Raw genomic sequence first — 23,815 nt, 5'->3', positions numbered from 1 at the left:
ATCATTCAGTGTCGTTTGTTATATCCAAACCAGTTTTGTTTGGGTTTATGGGGTCTGGCCTCAAGTTGGGGATGGAATAGACCTAGGGTTTAAGTGGGAGCTAACTTAACCTGAAGTTTTACTGCATTCTGCTTATTTGATGATTATAATAGCAGAGCCCTTTAGTTGACATTTATACTTTTGCTAGTATATCTCTTGGCGAATTATATAGTGTTTCCTTTAAAGATTATCAAGGGGTGACATCCGATGTAATTTTTAATGATCGTTAATGATCGTTCTTTAAATTGGAGATCTGCAAGTCCTTATTCTTGATAGAGGCAACTATTGGCCTAAGGTCACCTAGTTGATTATTTTTATTTCTATTTTTTATATTGATTTTCCCTTTTGTTGCCCTTGTTTTTCATTGTTGTAATTATTATTGTTGATGTCGTCGTTATTGGACAGGACAGAGAGAAATGGAGAGAGGAGGGGAAGACAGAGAGGGGGAGAGAAAGACAGACACCTGCAGACCTGCTTCACCGCCTGTGAAGCGACTCCCCTGCAGGTGGGGAGCCTGGGGCTCGAACCGGGATCCTTACACCGGCCCTTGCGCTTTGCGCCACCTGCGCTTAACCCACTGCGCTACCGCCTACTCCCATGGTTGATTATTTATTAACGACCATAATATTATGCCTAGAGCATGAATCAGGAGATCCGATTTGAAAGCGGGGTCAGCTGCTTTGGAACTGGAGGACCTGGAGCCGGGCACGTACCTTAGCCTAAAAATACTTCTCTTTTAGGAGGATGAAAGAGGGGCCTACAAGTGTGCCGAGGCTGGAGCGCGGTGTAGCCGTGAAGCCCATTGAGTCTGTACACCGTCGAAGACTCACTTCCTTTCCAGCGGCCCCTGGGGGCTCCAGAATGCTCCCCACCACTCTCAGCCCGCGTTCTTTACGATGTCAGTCTGCAGAAGGAGTGTAAAGCTGGGGGCCGGGGCACACCTGGTTGAGCGCGCGTTAGCATGCACAAGGACCTGGGTTCAAGCCCTGATGCCCACCCGCAGGGGCAGAGCTTCACCGTGGTGGAGCAGTGTCTCCCTCTCTGTATCCCCATACCCGTCTCTATCAAGTAAATATGATTAAAACTTAGAAAAGGAGAAAGAGATGTAAATGTGTAGGAGGCTCGCACAGCCTGAGGGAGTGGGACCTTTGAACTCGGGGGGCTCTAGGACCGCTTGGCTGGCCGCATAGCCGGCGGACTGCTGGTCTCCGCCCCTGCGACACACTCCAGAGCCATAGGCTGGAGTGCAGAGTGACAAGCAGCAACGTCGACCAATGGAAAGCCGTCCTTGCTGGGCGCCGGTGTTCTAAGAACCAGTCAGGTCGGGGCTGGGTTTTAACTCTTTAGATGCGGTTTGCAAATACTTGGAGAGTTGTTGGGAGTTAAAGTGCCACGTCTGCTTGTCGGGGACAGTCATGAACTTGCCAGAGGCTGTTGTCTGTTAGCTTACGACTACAATCCGAACTCCGTGAGGCCCGGGGGAAGGGTCTCTGTCTTTCCTGCAGAGGTTCTGTCTGTCCGCAGGGGCCCTGTCTGTCCTCAGGGTCTCTGTCTGTCCGCAGGGGCTCTGTCTGTCTTCAGGGTCTCTATCTGTCCGCAGGGGCTCTGTCTGTCTCAGGGTCTCTGTCTGTCCTCAGGGGCTCTGTCTGTCCGCAGGGGCTCTGTCTGTCCTCAGGGTCTCTGTCTGTCCTCAGGGGCCCTGTCTGTCCGCAGGGTCTCTGTCCGCAGGGGCCCTGTCTGTCCTCAGGGGCTCTGTCTGTCCTCAGGGGCCCTGTCTGTCCTTAGGGGCTCTGTCTGTCCACAGGGTCTTCTGTCTGGAGCCCTCACTCTAAGGCCGGGTCTCTGTCCACAGGGGCTCTGTCTGTCCTCGGGGTCTCTGTCTGTCCTCAGGGTCTCTGTCTGTCCTCAGGGGCGCTGTCTGGCTCCAGCACCTCCATCCCTCACTCTGAGGTCGGGTCTCTGTCCGCAGGGGCTCTGTCTGTCTGCAGGGTCTCTGTCTGTCCTCAGGGTCTTCTGTCTGGAGCCCTCACTCTGAGGCCGGGTCTCTGTCCGCAGGGGCTCTGTCTGTCCGCAGGGGCTCTGTCTGGCTCCAGCACCATGAGGCCCTTGCTCTGGAATGCAGTCTGGACCCTGCTGGTCACGCCTCTGAGCGGGGCTCTGATACCGGAGCCAGAAGTGAAGATTGAAGTTCTCCAGAAGCCCTTCATCTGCCACCGTCAGACCAAGGGTGGGGACCTGATGCTGGTCCACTACGAAGGCTTCTTGGAGAAGGACGGCAGCTTATTTCACTCCACGTGAGTCGTAGTCATGGCCCGGTGAGGACGGCCGGGAGCCCAAACCGCAGTGCAAGCTAGGGAGCCATCAGTACTGGCTGGGGGGGGGGGGGGTAAACAAAAACATATTATTTTCTCCTCTGAGAAAGAAGGCGGGGCCAGGCAGTGGCGCACTTGGTTAAGGGCGCACATTACAGTGTGTAAGGACACTGGTTCAAACCCTGGTCACCACCTACAGGGGGAAGTTTCACTAGTGGTGAAGCAGGGCTGCAGGTGTCTGTCTCCCTCTCTCTCCCCCACTTCCCTCTCGATTTCTGTCTGTCGCAAATAAATAGATAATAATAATGAAAAAGATTAACCTTCTGTGGTGAGGAATCTGAATATATTGGAAACCCCAGGAGCATCAAGTGCTCAAGCAGGAGCACTAGCAGCAGCCCCCAGGTCCCTTCTTTAACTTGGCACAGCACTTGCACTTTTCACAGAAACTTACTTCATTCGCAGAGTGCAGCCTCACTTATTTGTCTGAGCAGCAGCACTTGCACTTTTCACAGAAACTTACTTCATTCGCAGAGTGCAGCCTCACTTATTTGTCTGAGCAGCAGCACTTGCACTTTTCGCAGAAACTTACTTCATTCGCAGAGTGCAGCCTCACTTATTTGTCTGAGCAGCAGCACTTGCACTTTTCACAGAAACTTACTTCATTCGCAGAGTGCAGCCTCACTTATTTGTCTGAGCAGCAGCACTTGCATTTTCGCAGAAACTTACTTCATTCGCAGAGTGCAGCCTCACTTATTTGTCTGAGCAGCAGCACTTGCACTTTTCGCAGAAACTTACTTCATTCGCAGAGTGCAGCCTCACTTATTTGTCTGAGCAGCAGCACTTGCACTTTTCACAGAAACTTACTTCATTCGCAGAGTGCAGCCTCACTTATTTGTCTGAGCAGGAATATGTTAGCCCACTGATATTTAACTGTTGTTCTGACAAATGACATTTTGGTCAGGAAGTAGGACCATGATTTATTTCATAACTTTTCTGCTATATGGCATGTAAAGATCTTCTCCCATTCTGTGAGGGGTCTCTTGGTTTGGGTAGTGGTTTCTTTTGCTGTGCAGAAGCTTTTTAATTTGATGTAGTCCCATAGGTTTATGCTTGCCTTAGTCTTCTTTGTAATTGGATTCGTTTCATTGAAGATGTCTTTAAAATGTATGAGGGGGAGTCGGGCTGTAGCTCAGCGGGTTAAGCGCAGGTGGCGCAAAGCACAAGGACCGGCATAAGGATCCGGGTTCAAGCCCCCAGCTCCCCACCTGCAGGGGAGTCGCTTCACAGGCGGTGAAACAGGTCTGCAGGTGTCTATCTTTCTCTCCCCCTCTCTGTCTTCCCCCCTCTCTCCATTTCTCTCTGTCCTATCTAACAACGACAACATCAATAACCATAATAACTACAACAATGAAAAACAACAAGGGGGGGTCGGGCGATGGCGCAGTGGGTTAAGCGCACGAGGCGCAAAGCGCAGGGACCGGTGTAAGGACCCTGGTTCGAGCCCCCGGCTCCCCACCTGCAGGGGAGTCGCTTCACAGGCGGTGAAGCAGGTCTGCAGGTGTCTGTCTTTCTCTCCCCTCTCTCTCTGTCTTCCCCTCCTCTCTCCATTTCTCTCTGTCCTATCCAACAACAAAGCAACGTCAACAATGGCAATAATAACCGCAACGAGGCTGCAACAACAAGGGCAACAAAAGGGGAAAAATGGCCTCCAGGAGCGGTGGATTCATGGTGCAGGCACCGAGCCCCAGCAATAACTCTGGAGGGAAAAAGAAAAAAGAAAAACAACAAGGACAACAAAAGAGAAAATAAATAAATAAAATATTAAAAAAATAAATAAAATAAAATAAAATAAAATGTATGCGGAAGAGCGTTCTGCCGATATTTTCCTCTGAGTATCTGATAGTTTGTGGTCTACCATCCAAGTCCTTGATGCACTTGGAATTTACTTTTGTGTCTGGTGAAATACAGTGGTTCGGTTTCATTCTTCTGCACATTTCCACTCAATGTTTCCAACACCATTTGTTGAATTGTATTTGTGGGTGTGAGCCTGGTTCTGGAAGATTAATCCACTGCCTACAGTGAAGGATGTTCAGGTACTTACACTGTCTCCATTTCTGTTGTATAAACTAAAACTGCAGTGTGGAAACATTGTACTTTTTTAACATTTATTTATTTATTCCCTTTTGTTGCCCTTATTGTTTTATTGTTGTAGTTATTATTGTTGTTGTTATTGATGTCATTGTTGTTGGATAGGACAGAGAGAAATGGAGAGATGCGGGAAAGACAGAGGGGGAGAGAAAGACAGACACCTGCAGACCTGTTTCACTGCTTGTGAAGGGACCCCCCCTTCTGGTAGGGAGCCAGGGGCTCAAACCCAGATCCTTATGCCAGTCCTTGTGCTTTGCACCACCTGCGCTTAACCCGCTGTGCTACCTTCTGACTCCCTGTACTTATTTATTTTTCAGCAGAGCACTGCTCAGCTCTGGTTTATGGTGGGGCAGGGGATTGAATCTGGGACTTTGGAACCTTTGGTGTGAAAGTCTCTTTGCATAACCACTATGTGGTGAAGCAGGGCTGCAGGTGTCTCTCTATTTCTCTCCCTCTCTATCACCCCCTTCCCTCTCAATTTCTGGCTGTCTCTATCCGATAAATAAATAAAGATAATTTTGTTTTAAAAAAAGGATGTAAACTTAGGGCAGATAGTGGCATGCTTAATTTCAGTTTCCTCATCTGTAATTTGAGGCAATAGTAGCACTTACCTCATGTGCTCATAGTTATAGTTCAAAGAGGCAAAACAAGGGCAGAGGACAGGTCAAGAAGGATGGCAGAGGACCTAGAGGATGTGGTACTGTTATATGAAAACTGGGAAGTGTTTTGCATGTACGAACTATTGTATTTTCTGTCGAATGTAAAACATTAATTCCTCAATAAAGAAATTAGAATAAATAAATTAATAAAACTTTAAAAAAAGAGGCAAAGCATTTGTGATAACACTTGGTGGTCAGCAAGCAAATGCTGTTGGTTTATTTTTTAATTTTTATTTATTTATCTATTATTGATTAGACACAGAAACTGAGAGGGGAACGGGAGTGAGAGAGGGGGAGAGACAGACACCTGCAGCCCTGTTTCACCACTCGTGAAGCTTTCCCCCTGCAGGTGGGGACTGGGGGCTTGAACCCAGGTCCCTGAACACTGTAAGATGTATGTTCAACCAGGTGCGTCTCTGCCCAGCCCCACAAATGTTGTTTTTATTATTATCCCTCTGCCTCTCTCTAGCTGAGTCAACTATAAACTTTTATCAGGAAAGAGGAGTAGGAATTAAGAGATGCGGGGCCGGGTGGTGGTGCACCTGGTTGAGCGCACACATTACAGTGCACAGGACTCGGGTCCAAGCCCCATGCCCACCTGCAGGGAAAGCTCCATGAGTGGTGAAGCAGGGCTGCGGGAGTCTCTCTGTCTCTCTCCCTTTTTATCCCCCTTCTCCTCTCAATTTCTCTCTGTCTTTGTCCAATAACGAAGAAATAAAACCATGTTTCTAAAGGAGTTAGGGGCGGCTCACCCAGAAGATGCCGTGCGCCATGCCTGCGGCCGGGGATTTGGTGCCCGGCACCAGGAGGAGGGTACATGGCGGCTCTGTGGTGCTGGTGCGCTGCTGCGGTGCTTCTCCTCTGGCTTCCCCTCTCTCTCTCTCTCTCTCTCTCTCTATTTATTTATTTGGCTAGAATCAGAGAAATTGAGAGAGAAGGAGGAGATAGAGTGGAAAAGAGACACCTGCAGCCCTGCTTTGTCTCTTTCTCCCCCTTTAAAACCAGAGCCCTGCTGGTGGTGCAGGGGCTTGAACCTGGGCCTTCGGAGCCTCAGGCATGACAGTCTCTTTGCAGAACCATTATGCCAACAACCCCTGCCTTTGCGTTTTCTCTCTCTCCCTCTCTCTCTCTCTCTCTCTGAAACATGAGGGAGAGGAAAGGAAAGTAGGAAGGCAGGAAGGGAGGGAGGGAGGGAGGAAGGAAGGCTAGACTGGGCCTGAAAGACTGCTTAGTGTATCAGCCCAGTGCCCCACATGAAGCAACAGATGGGCAGTGAAGTGAATGACTGTGACATACTATTCTTGGGGGGGGGGTACAAATAAAAGATGCCTTTTCATTAATTTTCAAATTTTTAATCACATACCAGAGCAGTTTAAAATCGTTGCTAAACTTACTGGAGAGGTCTACTGTTTTCTTTCTGTCCTAGGCACAAGCATAACCAAGGCCAACCCATCTGGTTTACTCTGGGCATCCTGGAAGCCCTCAAAGGCTGGGACCAGGGCTTGAAAGGCATGTGTGTGGGGGAGAAGAGAAAGCTCACCATCCCCCCCGCCCTGGGCTATGGAAGAGAAGGAAAAGGTAACAGCGCTCCTCAGATCCCACCGCAACACTAGCGCTCTCTACACTCAGGACAGAAGTCAGGGTGACTGCTGCATGCTTATTTTCTACTTAAAATTTTTTAAAATATTTATTTATTTTTCCATTTTGTTGTCCTTGTTGTTTTATTGTTGTAGTTATTATTGTTGTTCTTGATGTCGTGGTTGTTGGATAAGACAGAGAGAAATGGAGAGAGGAGGGGGAGACAGAGAGGGGGAGAGAAAGACAGACGCCTGCAGACCTGCTTCACCGCCTGGGAAGCGACTCCCCTGCAGGTGGGGAGCTGGGGGCTCGAACCTGGATCCTTACGCCGGTCCTTGCACTTGGCACCACGTGTGCTTAACCCACTGCGCTACCACCCGACTCCCTTTTTCTTTTTTTAAAATTTTTATTTATTTATTTATTCCCTTTTGTTGCCCTTGTTGTTTTTATGGTTGTAATTATTGTTGTTATTGATGTCATCTTTGTTGGAAAGGACAGAGAGAAATGGAGAAAGGAGGGGAGACAGAGAGGGGGAGAGAAAGACAGACACCTGCAGACCCGTGAAGCAACTCCTCTGCAAGTGGGGAGCCAGGGGCTCGAACCAGGATCCTTAGGCTGGTCGTTGCGCTTTGCTCCACATTCGCTTAACCCACTGCGCTACCTACCTCCCTGTGTGCTTACTTCCTAAAAGTAAACAGAGAACTCCTGTTCCTCTGAGGAATACAATCATGCCTGGATTTTCATTTGAGATAGACAGTGAGTGCTTTTGGCTGAGGTAATAATCCAAGCAGGTCCCATCATGCAACTCTGCTGTCAGAGTTGCTCACCAGTGGGCAGGGGTTTTGGTAATGTGATATCATGTCTGCTATTTCAACTACTTTTTTTTTTAATATTTATTTATTCCCTTTTGTTGCCCTTGTTTTTTTTATATTTATTTCAACTACTTTTTATTACATTATTGAAACAAGCATCATCACTGCCCACATCCAGACTACTTTCATCTGCTCCAAGTGGCGAGTCCCCAGCTTGTTTTAACAGAAAGAAGAGTTACCAGAAATGTCCCCGCGAATCAAGCTTGGGAATACAGACTCTCCGATCTCTCACGTGGTTCTGGATATGGCTATAGTAACTCACAGACTACACTTCCCACAGAAGTTATTTTCATTTTTGTCTTGAAGGTTGTTTGGTGACTTACTTAGAAACCTCATGGAGTGGCATGGAGTACGCTTACTAGAGCGGAAGCGGTGGGCTGGTTGATGGGGTGGCCTTGTGTCAGTTTGCTCCTAGCTGGGCCTGTGCAGTGGGAACCCCCTGGGAAGCCTTGTGTCAGTTTGCTCGTAGCTGGGTCTGTGCAGTGGGAACCCCCTGCAACTCTCCAAAGGGGCATTTTTTTTTTCCTCCTCCAGGGTTATTGCTGGGCTCAGTGCCTGCACCATGAATCCACCGCTCCTGGAGGCTATTTTTTTCCCCTTTTGTTGCCCTTGTTGTAGCTTTGTTGTGGCTATTATTATTGCCCTTGTTGACGCAATTCATTGTTGGATAGGACAGAGAGAAATGGGGAAGACAGAGAGGGGGAGAGAAAGACAGACACCTGCAGACCTGCTTCACCACCTGTGAAGTGACTCCCCTGTGAAGTGACCGGGATCCACTGAGCTACCACCTGACTCCCTCCACATTGTTTGTAACAGCCAAACATACATACATAAAAACAGAAAATGGGGAGTCAGGTGGTAGTGCAGTGGGTTAAGAGCAGGTGGCGAGAAGCGCAAGGACTGGCGTAAGGATCCCGGTTTGAGCCCCCGGCTCCCTACCTGCAGGGGAATCGCTTCACAGGCGGTGAAGCAGGTCTGCAGGTGTCTGTCTTTCTCTCCCCCTCTCTGTCTTCCCCTCCTCTCTCCATTTCTCTCTGTCTTATCCAACAATGACGACATCAATAACTACAACAATAATAACTACAACAATAAAAAACAAGGGCAACAAAAGGGAATAAATGAAAAAAAAACTTAAAGAAATTTAAAAAAAGCAGAAAATGGTCAACCAAAGTACAGAGAGGGAAAGGTTTAGATAGATAAAACCTGGCCCATGATTTAATAATAGTACCTGAAAGATTTTGAAGACACTCCTGCTATTTATGCAAGTAGAGAATAAAGTCCTCATTCATCTCCAGTAATAGAAGTGGTGGGGAGAACACATTCCTGCACAGAGTGAATTACAAGAGGATAAAGAGCGTGTCAAGGCGGCCTGTACAGCTGAGAATAGTCATAGCTTGTCTAGATTGCCTAGTGGGCATGTATTTCTGAGAGAAATCAATTTTACAAGATTATCAGAACCACCATTTTTACTATAAATCCTGACTTCATAATATCTTTAGATATAAGCTTAGCTTGTTTATTTATTATTTATTTGTTATTGGAATGAGACAGAGAGAAATTGAGAGGGGAGGGGAGACAGAGAGGGATAGAGACAGAGACACCTGCAGACCCGCTTCACTGCTCAGGAAGCTTTTTCTCCTGCAGGTGGGGAGCAGGGCTTGAACCCGGGTCCTCGTGCACTGTAGTGTGAGTGCTTAACCAGGTGCGCCGCCGCCTGGCCCCCCAAGCTTAACTTGTTCACAAGCTTAGAGTGAGGACTTCTAGTCCTGGTCTCTTTGGAATAGCTGCCACAGGCGTGTTCTAAAATGAAACTTACCCTCTAAGTCTTTTTTTGCAGAGTTAGATTTACTAACCAGATTCCATTCTTCTTATAGTGATAACCCTCACTAGAGAAGAAAATCAAGCATCTAGAAGATGTATCTTTGATCCTCAGATCACATTCTCCCACTCTCCTGTGTCTTCAGCATCTGGCCTTTCAGATTTATAGCTGTGTCACTGTCGCTCGCTCTCTGCCCTCTGCTAGTTCAGTTCCGCTTGTGTAGCCACTAGTCAGGCGTCCCCGTGACTCTGGAACTAACTGAGCTGCTGTGCGTCTGACACTGCTTCCGGACCCTCCAGCACCACGCTTGCATGCCTCCTCTGGGGAGATCCCAGCTTTACCCACGACCCAGCGCATGTCCCTTCTGTGTCTAGATCTGGAATGGTGAGCTTCCACACACAGTGTGGGCTTTGTTCTTTGTTACAAATGTTCTTTCATGAAAATGTGTGGGATGGAGAGGCTGAAAAATAGTCGAAGTAGTCCTGTATTTATAGACACAGTCAGCATGACCAAACCTTTCTGGTACAAATATTTAAAAGAAAACAAGTTATTCTTTTTTTTTAGTTCATTCCCCCCACCCCCCCCCGCCAAGGTTTTTGGCTTTTTACAAATAGATCCCATGGATTTGTTTTTTAGTCATTATCTTTACTTATTTATTGGATAGAACCAGCCAGAAATCGAGTGGGAAGGGTAGACAGAAAGGGAGAGAGACCCCTGCAGCCCTGTGTCACCACTTGTGAAGCTTCCCCCCTGCAGGTGGGGACTGGGGGCTTGAACCTGGCTCCTTGCTCACTGTAACATATGTGTTCAAGCAGGTGCACCAGCAACCGGCCTCTCCTCACCACCACCCCGCTCCCCGCACCGCACTGTTTCTTAGAGAAAGACTAAGGGAAGGTGAAGAGACGCCCCAGCACTGTCCACCCCCAGGGAGCCCCAGGACTTTCATGGCGCTGCCCTGGGCTGCATGTCACCAGTGTTTCCCACCGGTGAGCTGTGTGTTGCCCAGGTGTGCTGTCTTCCGGCCCTTCAAAACTGTATTGGGACAGGCTCCCACCCATGAAGCCTCAACACCTGTGCCATGCTCTGTCCTGCAGCCCGTATCCCCTGAGTTTGCAGGACTATTGAACTTCCCTGCGCTGTCTGTAGAGCCTGCAGGGGTTGGCTGTGGCATGAGACAGGCTCACCATTGACCAAGCACAGCACAGAATATCCTGTCTGGGCTCTTTCCTCCACCTCCCAGCAGACTCCCGAGGCCGTAGTGTCACCTGCTTTTGTAGCTGAGGAGCTCAGCCCTAGATCAGGGGCGCTAGGGCAGTCTTTGTTTGCAGGCCGCAGGGCTCTACTCACTCAGTTCCATACCTCCTCCTACCTAGTGGCAGAAATAGCAGGGTTGCCAGTACTTTAGGACAAGGTCAGGACTCTGTGGCCCAAAAGCTAGCAAACCACTTGTCCTATAATTAACTGGGAACTATCTAAGTCACTCTTGGTGTGGTGTCCATCTTAACTATGTTTCACATTGAATGCCAGAGTCGCTGGACACGTTGCTTGTGTATGTGATGTAATTACCAAGCCTAAAATGGACTAGTTTTTGATCTGTTTCGATTATTCCTTTGCCCTACTTGTATGGGACAGACGGCTGCTAATTTCTTTTTTTTTTTTTTTTAATATTTTATTTTATTTATTTATTCCCTTTCGTTGCCCTTGTTGTTTTATTGTTGCAGTTATTATTGTTGTAGTTGTTGTTGGACAGGACAGAGAGAAACGGAGAGAGGAGGGGAAGACAGAGAGGGGGAGAGAAAGACAGACACCTGCAGACCTGCTTCACCGCCTGTGAAGCGACTCCCCTGCAGGTGGGGAGCCGGGGTTCGAACCGGGATCCTTATGCCGGTCCTTGTGCTTTGCGCCTCCTGCGCTTAACCCGCTGCGCTACAGCCCGACTCCCGGCTGCTAATTTCTATCTTACATGAGAATTTTGAGAGGAGGCTTCATTTTGTCCATTGACTTACTAATTGTTAATCCAGGGCCTTCTGCAGGGGCACTCTCACGGCTCCCAGGCTGCATTTTCAGTGAGACAGGGAGAAAGAGAGGGCATACCACCAGGGGAGCTTCCTCCAGCGCCCTTGGGCTCCCATGTGGTGTCAGGGCCCACAGTGCTGGCATGCATCTACCTGATGAGCTCTCTCTGGCCCTCTTGGCTTCAGTTAACTCAAAGAATATTTTGTTCAGTATCATAGATTCCCTCTCAAAATAGTGATCTCTCAAGCCTGAGGTCCTGAGTTCAGCCCCAGCATCCCACGTGCCAGAGTGCTGTTCTAGTTCTCATTCTTTCTCTCGCTCTCATTAATAATGACGATAAAACAACAAGGGCAACAAAAGGGAATAAATAAATATTTTTTTTAAATGTCGTAGGGGCCAGACAGTGGTGCACCTAGTTGAACATGCACATTACGATGCTCAAGGACCCAGGTTCAAGCACCCGGTTCCCACCAGCAGAAGGGAAGCTTCACTAGTGGTAAAGCAGTGCTACACATCTCTCCTTTTCCCTCTCCCTCTCTAACTCCTCTTCCTCTCTCAAATTTTCTCTATCTTATCTAATAGATAAATAAATAAAATGTAGAAACTTCCTATCATTGAAACCTTGCAATCTCTTCAATAAAACACAAGCCTTTTCTGCTGAGGTTAAACTCAGTGGTGCAGTGCGTGCAGAGGGGCCAGGCCCTGGACTCAATCCCAGGGACCAAAACCAAACAGACGGTCAAATCAACTGTGATGTTAAACTTCTCTCTCACACCATGACAGGTAAAATCCCCCCAGAGAGCACACTGATATTCAACATTGATCTCCTGGAGATCCGAAACGGACCGCGGTCCCACGAGTCTTTCCAGCAGATGGATCTCAATGATGACTGGAAGCTCTCCAAAGACGAGGTGAGTTTTCCCCCCTTCCTCTCCTCTGACTCACACCGCGTGGACGTAGCTTTGGTTGCTGCCTCTTTTAGAATCAGAGTTGAGAGGAAATGTATTTGGGGAGGTAAATTTTGTTTCCTTGAAATAGGGGTGGGAAGGTTGGTCTCTCACCCAGTAGAGCACACGCCTGTGCCCGCGGCCCTGAATCGGAGCACCGTGGGCCCCGGGAGCTCTGTGAATTGTGGGGCAGAGCTGTGTCTGCCTCTCCCCTCAGCAAATGGACAAGCTGGGCGAGGGAGATTGCTCTGCAGTGGTATCACACATATGCAAGGTCCCGGATTTATGCCCTAATGTCGTGTGAAAGGCAGTAACGGGACCAGGGGGTGGTGCACCTGGTTAAGCGCACACACTACAGTGTGCAAGGACTCGGGATCAAACCCCTGGTCCCCACCTGCAGGGGGAAAATTTCACAAGTGGTGAAGCAGGGCTGCAGGTGTCTTTCCTCTTTATTTTTAAATTTTTTTCCCTCCAGGGTTATTGCTGGGGCTCGGCGCCTGCACTAGGAATCCACTGCTTCTGGAGCCCATTTTTCCCATTTTATTGGACAGGACGGAGAAAAAGGACTGAGAGGGAGAGGGGAGGTAAAGAGGGAGAGATAAAGATATACACATGCAGACCACTTGTGAAGCAAGAAGCAACCCCCCTGCAAATGGAGAATGGGGGGAGGGGCTCAAACCCGGATCCTTGCATGGGCCCTTGTGCTTAGTACTGTGTGTGCTTAACCCGTGTGCGATCGCCCAGCCCCCGTCTCTCTCCTTCTCTATTTCCTCCTCCCCTCTCAATTTCTCTACCCAATGATAAATAAATAAAATTTTTTGAAATATAAAAAATAAAGTTTTTTTTTTAAAGAAAAGAACAGGGCGGTGATGGATAGCATGATGGTTATGCAAAGAGACTGCCATGCCTGAGGCTCCCAACTTCCAGGTTCAGTCTCCCACACGATGATAAACCAGAGCTGAGCAGTGCTCTGGTTATAAATAAATAAATAAATATTTAAATAACACTGTTTTGAAAATTGACTCTGTCTCTCTCTCTCTCTCTCTCTCCCACCACAGTCATCACAGGGCATGCCACATATACAAGGAATTCACCACTCCCAATGCCCATTCTTTTTCTTAAAAAATTTTTTTTTATTTTGATAGAGACAGAAATTGGTTGACAGAGGGAGCAAGAAAGAGAAAGACACTGGTAGCCTGTCCCACTGCTCATGGAGCCCCCCCCCCCACACACACACACACACTTCCTCATAGATGGGAACTGGAGGCTTGGACCTGGGTCCTCATACATGGAAAATTTGACTTATTTGTAGAAACCATTAATTTGGAGAGAAATATATTGATATTTAAATGAAAGAGCTACCATTTATTGCTCTGACTGTTTGTCTTTCTCCTCTGATCAGAGCTCACTACAACCTGCTCTGGCCTGACCTTTTGAAAGACTGATTTTGCCAATTCAATCCTCAATTTTGAGTTATTGTGTAATAAATATACGTGTCCAAAGGACTATCTTATTTTAAATTATTTTTATTTATTATCAGATAGAGACTGAGAGGAGAAGGGGAGATAGAGGAGAGAGAGACAGAGAGACTCCTGAGCCCTGCTTCACCACTTGCAAAGCTTTCCCCCTACAGGTGGGGACCAGGGGCTTGAACCCAGGTCCTTGTGCACTGTAATAGGTACATTTAACCAGGCACACCACCACCCGGCCCCTGGATTGTTTTCTATTAGCAGATCAACTGCCAAATGCATTTTGTGTGCTTTCTTAGTGGCTATACACAGATTTGTTCATCATCTGGAAAAAGAAGACTATAAGATGGGTTTTTACTGCCCGAAAAATTCTTCCAGCCCGGTGCTTCACCCTCATACCCTCACCCTGTGCCTTGATGTTTGAGTTGGATGAAAAGAAAAAGTTTTCTCCCCCTAACTGAGGCTTTCACAGCCATTGTTCTACATACTGTCTCAGTCTGGCTGCTGGAATAGAGGTGGACGCTTTGTGTCCATCCATATTCTTCATGCTGACTTGTGGCTCAGAAATCAGCTCTCTCTCTTTATCCCAAGTCTCTATTTATGCTCTGATTAATTTCACTCTAATGACCAAAAATTATTAAGCATTAAATATACTAAGTTGTTAAGAACCACAGAGCCCCAAGTTGATCACACCTTGTAATTCACCAGTTGTTATTATTTCTATATATTATTTTTCCTATCCAAGAAAAATTGTAATTCTTGTTCATGAAAACAGAACTGGGAATTGGGCGATAGCGCAGTGAGTTAAGCGCATGTGGCGCAAAGTGCAAGGACTGGCTCAAGGATCCTGGTTCGAGCCCCTGGCTCCCCACCTGCAGGTGGTGAAGCAGGTCTACAGGTGTCTGTCTTTCTCGCCCCCTCTCTGTCTTCCCCTCCTCTCTCCATTTCTCTCTGTCCTATCCAACAACAACGACATCAATAACAATGATAATAATAACCATAACAATGGTAAAACAATCAGGGTAACAAAAGGGAAAAAACAGCCTCCAGGAGCAGTGGATTTATGCTGCAGGCACCGAGCCCCGGCGATAACCCTGGAGGCACAAAAAGGAAGGAAGGAAGGAAGGAAGGAAGGAAGGAAGGAAGGAAGGAAGGAAAGAAGGGAGGGAGGGAGGGAATAAGGAAGGGAGGGAGGGAGGAAGGAAGGAAGGAAGGAAGGAAGGAAGAAAGAAAGAAAGAAAGAAAGAAAGAAAGAGAGAAAGAAAACAAAGCTGGAATACATGACACACTGATACGGTTCAAAAAACAAATCAAATTTTATTTTATTTTACTTTTAGAGATTTGTTGATTCATTAATGAGAGAAGGAGAGAGAGAACCAGAGTGCATGCAACACTGAGGATTCAACTCAGGACCTGTGCTTGAGAACCCAGTGCTAGCTCCTGGACAGGTCAATCACATTTTAAAGATCTTTATTACGAAGTCTTTTTCCCTATGAACTCCAATTCCACCAGGGCTTGGAGAAGAGTAAGGACACTCAGAAGTAGTAATATGTGTAGGTGTGACTTAGAAAGGAAGACAAGACGGGGCCATGGAAAAATGGGCAACTATATAAAAATATAGGCAGATAGTCATAGAAATAAGAGTCACCGCACATCTGCGACCTTGGGAGAACCACTAAAGTTTCCAGTGGAGGGACTAGTGGGGAATTATGCCCCTGTATCCTGTAGTTCTGTAAATCAATGTTAAGTTACTGATAAAAAAAGGAATGCAGGTGGTCCGAGAGGTGGTGCAGCGGTGCAGTGGGTAAGGCACTGGACTGTCAAGCCTGAGGTCTGGAGCTCCGTCCCTGGCTGCACAGGGGCCAGAGTCATGTCGGTTCTTTCCCTCTTCTCCTTTCTTTCTCATCGATCAATCACTCAAGTCTTTAAAAAGAAAGGCAGAAGCTCCTATCCCCTAGCCATGCCTCCCAGTGGTTTTTATAGACAGCTTAATGCCTGCCAGTGAAGTCAGTGGTCTTCGCTCAGTGTGGGTATCTTTTGAATTAGAATCATTAATGAGACCTCTTATCTTGTAGGTCAAAGTATATTTAAAGAAGGAGTTTGAGAAGCATGGCGCGGTGGTGAATGAAAGCCATCACGATGTTTTGGTGGAGGACATTTTCGATAAAGAAGATGAAGACAAAGACGGGTTTATATCTGCCAGAGAGTTCACATATAAACACGATGAGTTATAGAGCCATGTCCGCTTATTATATCACAATAGCCACCCTTCAGGGGAGGGTTGTTTTTAATATGTTCTGTTCTTGCTTTTTTTGTTTGTTTGTTTTTATATATCTTTGATGTTATTTGAAGAAAAAGTACCATTCCTCTTTGGTAAGTTATTAGGTAAAAATTTTTGCTAATAAAAAATAATTATAATAAAAAAGTGTTTTGAATAGAGAACTTCACTATTTTTTTAATCTTTGCTTGTTTTTAATATTTTTTATTATCTTTATTTATTGGATTGAAATAGACAGAAACAACATTCGTTTCTGGATTCCTTACAGCTACGGATAACTAGTGTCAGTCTTTCATAAAAGTGAAGCAACCTGACGTCAGCTTTCAGCATAACGGGGAAGACCTGTCCAGGGATGGGTGGGTCTGTAACTGACTTGAGTCTCCGCTTTAGGAAATGAACTGTGTTGTCATTGGTGCTTTACGGGGAAAATGCACCAGGCTGAAGTGCTCAGCCTGCAGTATGTGTGCTGGGAGTGTGCAGTGCTGAAATTGCCTGGGATTGATACGTGGTTCAACGGTCACTAATGACCTGACATAAATCATTTATGTCCTTGTTTCTTTAAAATGTGTCAAAACATTGAAACAGTTATAATTGGAGAGTTTGTTTTATGAAACTAGAAATGATCATTCTTTGCTCTGTAATGAGTGGAATTTACCACTAGCCAGCTAGTACACTGTACTAAAATGACTTTGTATACTAAGTAAGTCCACTCAGAGGCAGGGAGCTGACAGCTAGTACACTGTACTAAAATGACTGTATACTAAGCAAGTCCACTCAGAGGCAGGGAGCTGACAGCTAGTACACTACTAAAATGACTTTGTATACTAAAGGGTAGGTCCACTCAGAGGCAGGGAGCTGACAGCTAGTACACTGTACTAAAATGACTTTGTATACTAAAGGGTAGGTCCACTCAGAGGCAGGGAGCTGACAGCTAGTACACTGTACTAAAACGACTGTATACTAAGCAAGTCCACTCAGAGGCAGGGAGCTGACAGCTAGTACACTACTAAAATGACTTTGTATACTAAAGGGTAGGTCCACTCAGAGGCAGGGAGCTGACAGCTAGTACACTGTACTAAAATGACTTTGTATACTAAAGGGTAGGTCCACTCAGAGGCAGGGAGCTGACAGCTAGTACACTGTACTAAAATGACTGTATACTAAGCAAGTCCACTCAGAGGCAAGGAGCTGACAGCTAATACACTGTACTAAAATGACTTTGTATACTAAGCAAGTCCACTCAGAGGCAGGGAGCTGACAGCTAATACACTGTACTAAAATGACTTTGTATACTAAGCAAGTCCACTCAGAGGCAGGGAGCTGACTCAGTGATCAGCACAGGCCTGAGGTTCTTGTCACCTTAGGGTGCTTAGAATCTGCATTTAAAAGGAGAAGGAAATGGAGCAATGGAAGTGGCAGAACAGGGCTTTGATCCCTCACAATTAAAAAGAAAGAAAAGTTGATCCCAATCGCCTCACTTCTGCTTCATCAGAATATGAATCAGTCTGTAACAGCTACAGTGAAATGAAACTTACACTTGGTCAAAGCTTTGATGGTTTTTACTTTGAGTTGGTCTTGTGATTTTAAAGTCTCTATTTATGAAAAATAGTAAATGTTGTAGTTCACAAAGTGACCTCCAGTCTGATTTACATCGCTTTGGTTTTCGTTGCCTATGGAAAGAAAATGGTAGGTCTTTTCCTAAATTTCTCTCTCTTTCTTTCTTTGATAGAGACAGAGCAAAATTGAGAAGGAATAGGGAAGACAGAGAGAGAGAGACCCCCTTCACTGCTCAAGTATTTCTCCTTACACTTGGAGATCAGGGCCTGGTTCCTTGCACATTGTGACCTGTGTCAGGCGTGCCACTGCCCAGCCCCTGAACTGGCAGACCTTCATGCGTTACTTTATAGTTGAGAAGATTGTGATTTAAAGAGATCGGCCAGCGAAAGCTTAGCAGCCAACTTGTAGAACAGATTTCACTTCCCATGTTCGGTGCCTTTCTCCTGCTCCTGCTATTGAATGTGGAAACCTTTTCAGTTCACTGGGCCCAATTGCCTCATCAGTCAGTTCTCATAGCTGTCCTATCTGGTCTTTGTCTTTGAGTTGTCACCCTTGAAGACTGTTTCCTATTGTTCAGGTGCTTAGAATTCTCCCCTTGGGGAGTCGGGTGGTTGCACAGAGGGTTAAGTGCAGGTGGCACAAAGCCTAAGGATCCAGGTTCAAGCCCCCGGCTCCCCACCTGCAGGGGAGTCGCTTCACAAGCGGTGAAGCAGGTCTGCAGGTGTCTATCTTTCTCTCCCCCCTCTGTCTTCCCCTCCTCTGAAGCAGGTCTGCAGGTGTCTATCTTTCTCTCCCCCCTCTGTCTTCCCTTCCTCTCTCCATTTCTCTCTGTCCTATCCAACAACAATGACATCAATAATAACTACAACAATAAAACAACAAGGGCAACAAAAGGGAATAAATAAATATTTAAAAAAAAAAAAAAGAATTCTCCCCTTGATCTAACAGTGACTCTGGTTCCAGTGAGTCTTCCTGGGGTTGGTACCGGATGGTCTTCCGAATTCTGTCCAGTGAGTTCTAGGTGTGTCTCCTAGACCTTTCATTCCTATATACCTCTAGTTTTTCAAAATGTTTTAAAAATAATCTTTATTTATTTATTGGGTAGAGACAGCCAGAAATTGAGAGAGAAGGGGGAGCTAGGGAGAGAGACAGAGACACCTGCAGCGCTGTTTCACCACCTGTGAAGCTTTCCTCCTGCAGGTGGGGACTGGGGGCTTGAAGCCCGGTCCTTGTGCGCTCAACCAGGTGCGCCACCACCTGGCCCCCAGGTTTATTTTTGGAATTGTCAGACTGAGGTGATAATTCGCAGGGTAGATAATATGCTTTGCAATGCACTGCCAGGGTTCAAGCACCAGCACCACATGGGAGGCACCTGGACCTGGAGAAAGCTATAAAGCTGTTGTGTCTCCTTACTTCCTCTGTCTCCATCAGAATGCAAAGGCATCCTGGACCAATGAAGTTCACCTGCCGATGGCCATGGCTGTGCAAGGGGGGACGGACAACTATGTAGCTCACTTTTACTGTTTATATGCGCACATTTTCCACACTGAAGCAGCTTCCTTCTTTCCCTCTTTCTCTCCCCTCCCCTTCCTCCTCCCTTCTTTTCTTTCTTTTCCTTTTTTCTTCATGTCCAGGGTTATAGCTGGGGTTCAGTGTGGCACTAAGAATCCACTGCTCCTGGTGGCCATTTTTTCCATTTTATTGGACAGGACAGAGAGCAATGGAGAGAAGAGGGGAGAGAGAGAAAGAGAGACACCTGCAGACCTGCTTTGCTGTTTGGGAAGGATCCCCTGCAGGTGGGGAATGGGTGCGGGGGCCACGAACCCAGATTCTTGAGTAGGTCATTGCACTTAGTACTATGGGCACCTAAACAGGTGTGCCACCACCTGGAACTTCTTGGGGAGAACATGTATGATTCCTCTCTTTGATGAAATCCACAGTATCTAGAAGCCCAAGAGAGAAAGCTTATGCCCTGGTGTTGGAGACTCTGGGTTAGGTCACCAGAATCTGTTAGACAAACAGCAATAACAGGCCATTCTCAGTGAAAAGACAGCTCTCTGGTCTACTGAGTAAACTATGACATGACATTCCTATGTGACTAAATGAAAAGCTCAGTTGGCAAGAAAAATAGGCAGAAACAAGAACATGTGATCCAAATGGCTACTGAGCAACAAGCATTGTAGAGCTGCTGGTATTTCTGCCTTACTGAGGACGTCATCGCTCACACGCACAGTGCTGCACCTCAGGCCTGCTGGCATGGCCGAGGACGTCATCGCTCACACGCACAGTGCTGCACCTCAGGCCTGTTGGCATGGCTGAGGACGTCATCGCTCACACGCACAGTGCTGCATGTTAGGCCTGCTGTCATGAATCACAGCACAGAAGGCTTTCTCTCTCTTATTGGGGGAAAGCTGCTTGTCATACAGTGTCACATTGCTTTTTGTTTGTTTTTAAGTGGTTTAAATTTTTTTAAATATTTATTTATTTTCCCTTTTGTTGCCCTTGTTTTTTATTGTTGTTGTAGTTATTGTTGTTATTGATATCGTTGTTGTTAGATAGGACAGAGAAATGGAGAGAGGAGGGGAAGACAGAGAGGGGGAGAGAAAGACAGACACCTGCAGACCTGCTTCACTGCCTGTGCTGCGACCCCCCTGCAAGTGGGGAGCCGGGGGCTTAAACCGGGATCCTCACGCTGGTCCTTGTGCTTCCCTGTGGATGCAGGGCTGTATGTGTCCCTTCCAATCAGTGTCTGTATGTCCTCTGGATCAATGCCTAAGACGTGTTACTGAATCGTAAGCTGATTCCGTTTCTATTTGTTGAAGGGCTCTCCTCACAGTGTGTAGCTGTTTTGTAATCACAGTTCCCTTTTTAAAAAAGTATATTCATTTATTTATTATTTTAATGAGAAAGAGGTAGAGAGAGAGAGATCAGAGGACTGCTCAGCTCTGGCTGATGGTGGTGTGGGGGACTGAACTTGGGACTTTGGAGCCTCACATTTTTAAAACAAAAATTGGGAACAGAAAGTACTTTATTGTATTATGAATTTCTCAGTTTATCTTATCGCAATGTAAAGATTAAGCTTTAAAAACTATTTTAAATGTTTTACAATAGACAAGTAAACAGAGAAAATTAAGAATTCTACAAAAGACAAGTGAATTTTACAGTAAAACTGATCAATAAATCAACTCTGCTCCTTGATTTTTTTTACTAACAACTTACAAGTATAGCAATAATATCTTCAAAACTATTAACCCTTTAAATCATTCACCTATTTACTGTAAACTGGAAAATGGCTGATAGTTTTCTAGTACTTTTTCCTACGTTGAGAATTTACTTTCAGATAATTAACATTAAATGCGGCAAAGAAAAAAAGGACAAGACATTTATAAATGATTTTATACCTTATGATTTTGGCTGAAATAGTGCAAGGCAAAACTTGAGCAGATAGTCTCAAGGAGCCACAGCTGTAGCGACTATGCTGTGGAAATCATCCTGGGGGACAACGACAGTCCACACATGGATCACATTGCAGGGCTCCTGTTGAGGCCTTTCTTTTTCCAGCCATGCCATTATCTCCCCAGACAATAACCTGGGTCCACCTGCATATCAGGTGTCAGGCTCAGGCAAAAACTAGTAAAGTCATGGGCTCATTGGAATAGACCTAAAATAGACCTACTAACTATTTACAAAATGGAGACCCCAAATCTTCATCTGCGATATTCTTGCCTTCAGGTTCATGATTAGTCAACAATTTGTTTGGCTTTATATCTTAACTCTTTTTCAGCCACCAGGTTCCAGAAGCTACCATGATGCCAACCAGACTTCCCTGGACAGACGACCCCACCAATGTTTCCTGGAGCCCTGCTTCCCCAGAGCCCTGCCCCACTAGGGAAAGAGAGAGACAGTCTGGGAGTATGGATCCACCTGTCAACGCCCATGTTCAGCGGGGAAGCAATTACAGAAGCCAGACCTTCCACCTTCTGCATCCCACAGTGACCCTGGGTCCATGCTCCCAGAGGGATAGAGAATGGGAAAGCTGTCAGGGGAGGGGATGGGATACGGAGATCTGGTGGTGGGAATAAATAAATAAATACATAGATAATATGTGAAAGGTGCATCATAGTGAAACAGATATAGATGTCATTGTTAGATAATTTATCACTGTGTGGCAGGGTAGGTAGCATAATGGTTATGCAAAGAGACTCTCATGCCTGAGGCTCCAAAGTTCCAGGTTCAATCCCAGCGCCACCATAAATCAGAGCTGAGCAGGGCTCTGGTAAATATATACATGTATTCCTGGAGGTGTTGCAGTGGATTAAGTGTTGGACTTTTAAGAATGAGGTCCTGAGTTTGATCCCCGGCAATGCACGTACCAGAGTGATGCCTGGTTCTCTTTCTCTCTCTCCTCCTTTCTCTGTGTCTCTCATCAATAAAGACATAGAATCTAGGGCAGAGGCAGACAGCATAATGGTTATGCAAAGAGACTCTCACACCTGAGGCTCCAAAGTCCCAGGTTCAATCCCCTGTACCAACATCCCATCAGATAGAGATGTGGTCCACTGATTGACTCCTCCTGTTTAAATAAAATACGACTGACGGGGAAGCTAGGGGCACCCAGGATTCGTCCAGGCTGGGAGAGCACTATTGATCCAGGAGAAGTAGAGTTCTGACATTTCCTCAGATGCAGCAGGACTAGTATTTCAGTTTCCTCACTAAGTTAACTCCATTGTTTGTAAACCAAGCCAGCTGCGCTTGTTTCCATAGTGCCTTCCCCTGACGCAGATGTCCACAGGGAGACTTCATGCCTACCCCTCACAGTGATGCACAGCGCCTGAGATCACCACCTCCCCGCACACACGGTGTTCTGGTTGAAACATGAGAAGTCTCTGCTTGCCCCTGTGGGTTAGAAAATCAGCGGAGACGAGGTGGTGGTGCGCCCGGTTAAGCGCTGGCTTCATCATGTGCAAGGACCCGGGTTCCAGCCCCCACACCCCACCAGCAGGGGGGGCAGGTGCTTCACAAGCGGTGTCTCTCTGTTTCTCTCCCTCTCTGCCTCTTCCTTCTCTCTTAATTTCTCTCTGTCCTATCCCATCAAGAAATAGAAAAGGGAGGTTGGGCGGTAGCGCAGTGGGTTAAGCACACATGAAGCAAAACGCAAGGACCGGCATAAGGATCCCGGTTCGAGCCCCAGCTCCCCACCTGCAGGGGAGTCGCTTCACAGGCGGTGAAGCAGGTCTGCAGGTGTCTGTCTTTCTCTTCCCCTCTCTTTCTTCCCCTCCTCTCTCCACTTCTCTCTGTCCTATCCAACAACAACGACAGCAATAACAACAACAATAAACAACAAGGGCAACAATAGGGAAAAAATAGCCTCCAGGAGCAGTGGGTTGGTAGTGCGGGCATTGAGCCCCAGTGACAACCCTGGAGGCAATAAATAAATAAAACGTTCAGCATGTTTATTTTAACATCTAAGTCTCTGACCATGGCTGACGGCATAGAGACAGCTCTGGACTAGTTGTGCAGCCTTGTAACTCACCCATGTCTAAGCATTATGACTGACAGCAGTCAATGGCTGGAGCTCTTACTAATACTCCTTGGTGCTCTCTCAGGTTGCTGGACACTACTGTGTTCTCGTATCTCTTTTTATTTTGTTTAATTTTATGTATTTATTTATTATCCAATTTTTATTGTTGGGTAGCGACAGAGAGAAGTTGAAAGGAGAGGGGGAGATAGAGAGACAGAGAGACCCCTGCAGCCCTGCTTCACCACTCGTGAAGCTTTCCCCCTGCAGGTGGGGACCAGGGGCTTGAACCTGGGTCCTTGTGCCCCGTAATGTGAGCGTTTAACCAGGTGGGCCACTGCTTGGTGGCCCGTTCTTTTATCTCTACAAGTGGGCTTTAGACGTCGCCAGGGTCTGTCACCCAAATTCAAAGCTAAGACAACAGAAACGGCTGCCTGCTCAGTGCGAAGCAGAGCGCACAGATGCTTCTTCCTGCAGACCATGGGGAAGGCGGCCACTGCTCTGTTCTCACCTCTTCCTGGGCTCCTGGCTATAAAGTGCTGTGCTCAGCAGCAACACAGCAGGCTTCAAGGACTCCAGCCAAGTGGCAGGTCAGCAAGCTCT

At 46.8% G+C, this 23,815-nt stretch overlaps 1 protein-coding gene across 2 annotated transcripts; it reads left to right on the top strand.

Moving 5' to 3' along the window:
* Positions 1–1,376: 1,376 nt before the first annotated feature.
* Positions 1,377–16,285, top strand: FKBP14 (FKBP prolyl isomerase 14). Of its 2 annotated transcripts, none has more exons than XM_016193564.2 (5): positions 1,377–1,507; positions 2,114–2,333; positions 6,585–6,736; positions 12,227–12,354; positions 15,935–16,285. In XM_016193564.2, the coding sequence occupies exons 2-5, from the start codon at positions 2,137–2,139 to the stop codon at positions 16,091–16,093; spliced, it is 636 nt and encodes a 211-aa protein (XP_016049050.1). In that variant the 5' UTR covers positions 1,377–1,507; positions 2,114–2,136; the 3' UTR covers positions 16,094–16,285. The 2 variants fall into 2 exon arrangements, with proteins under 2 accessions (XP_016049050.1, XP_007535456.1); XM_007535394.3 differs by having other exon boundaries at positions 1,403–1,546.
* The last annotated feature ends 7,530 nt before the right edge of the window (positions 16,286–23,815 follow it).

This window comes from Erinaceus europaeus, chromosome 8, assembly GCF_950295315.1.
Source record: "Erinaceus europaeus chromosome 8, mEriEur2.1, whole genome shotgun sequence".
Taxonomy (NCBI): Eukaryota; Metazoa; Chordata; class Mammalia; order Eulipotyphla; family Erinaceidae; genus Erinaceus; species Erinaceus europaeus.
Note: the sequence above shows the minus strand (reverse complement) of the source record. Positions and strands in the feature narration are given on the sequence as shown.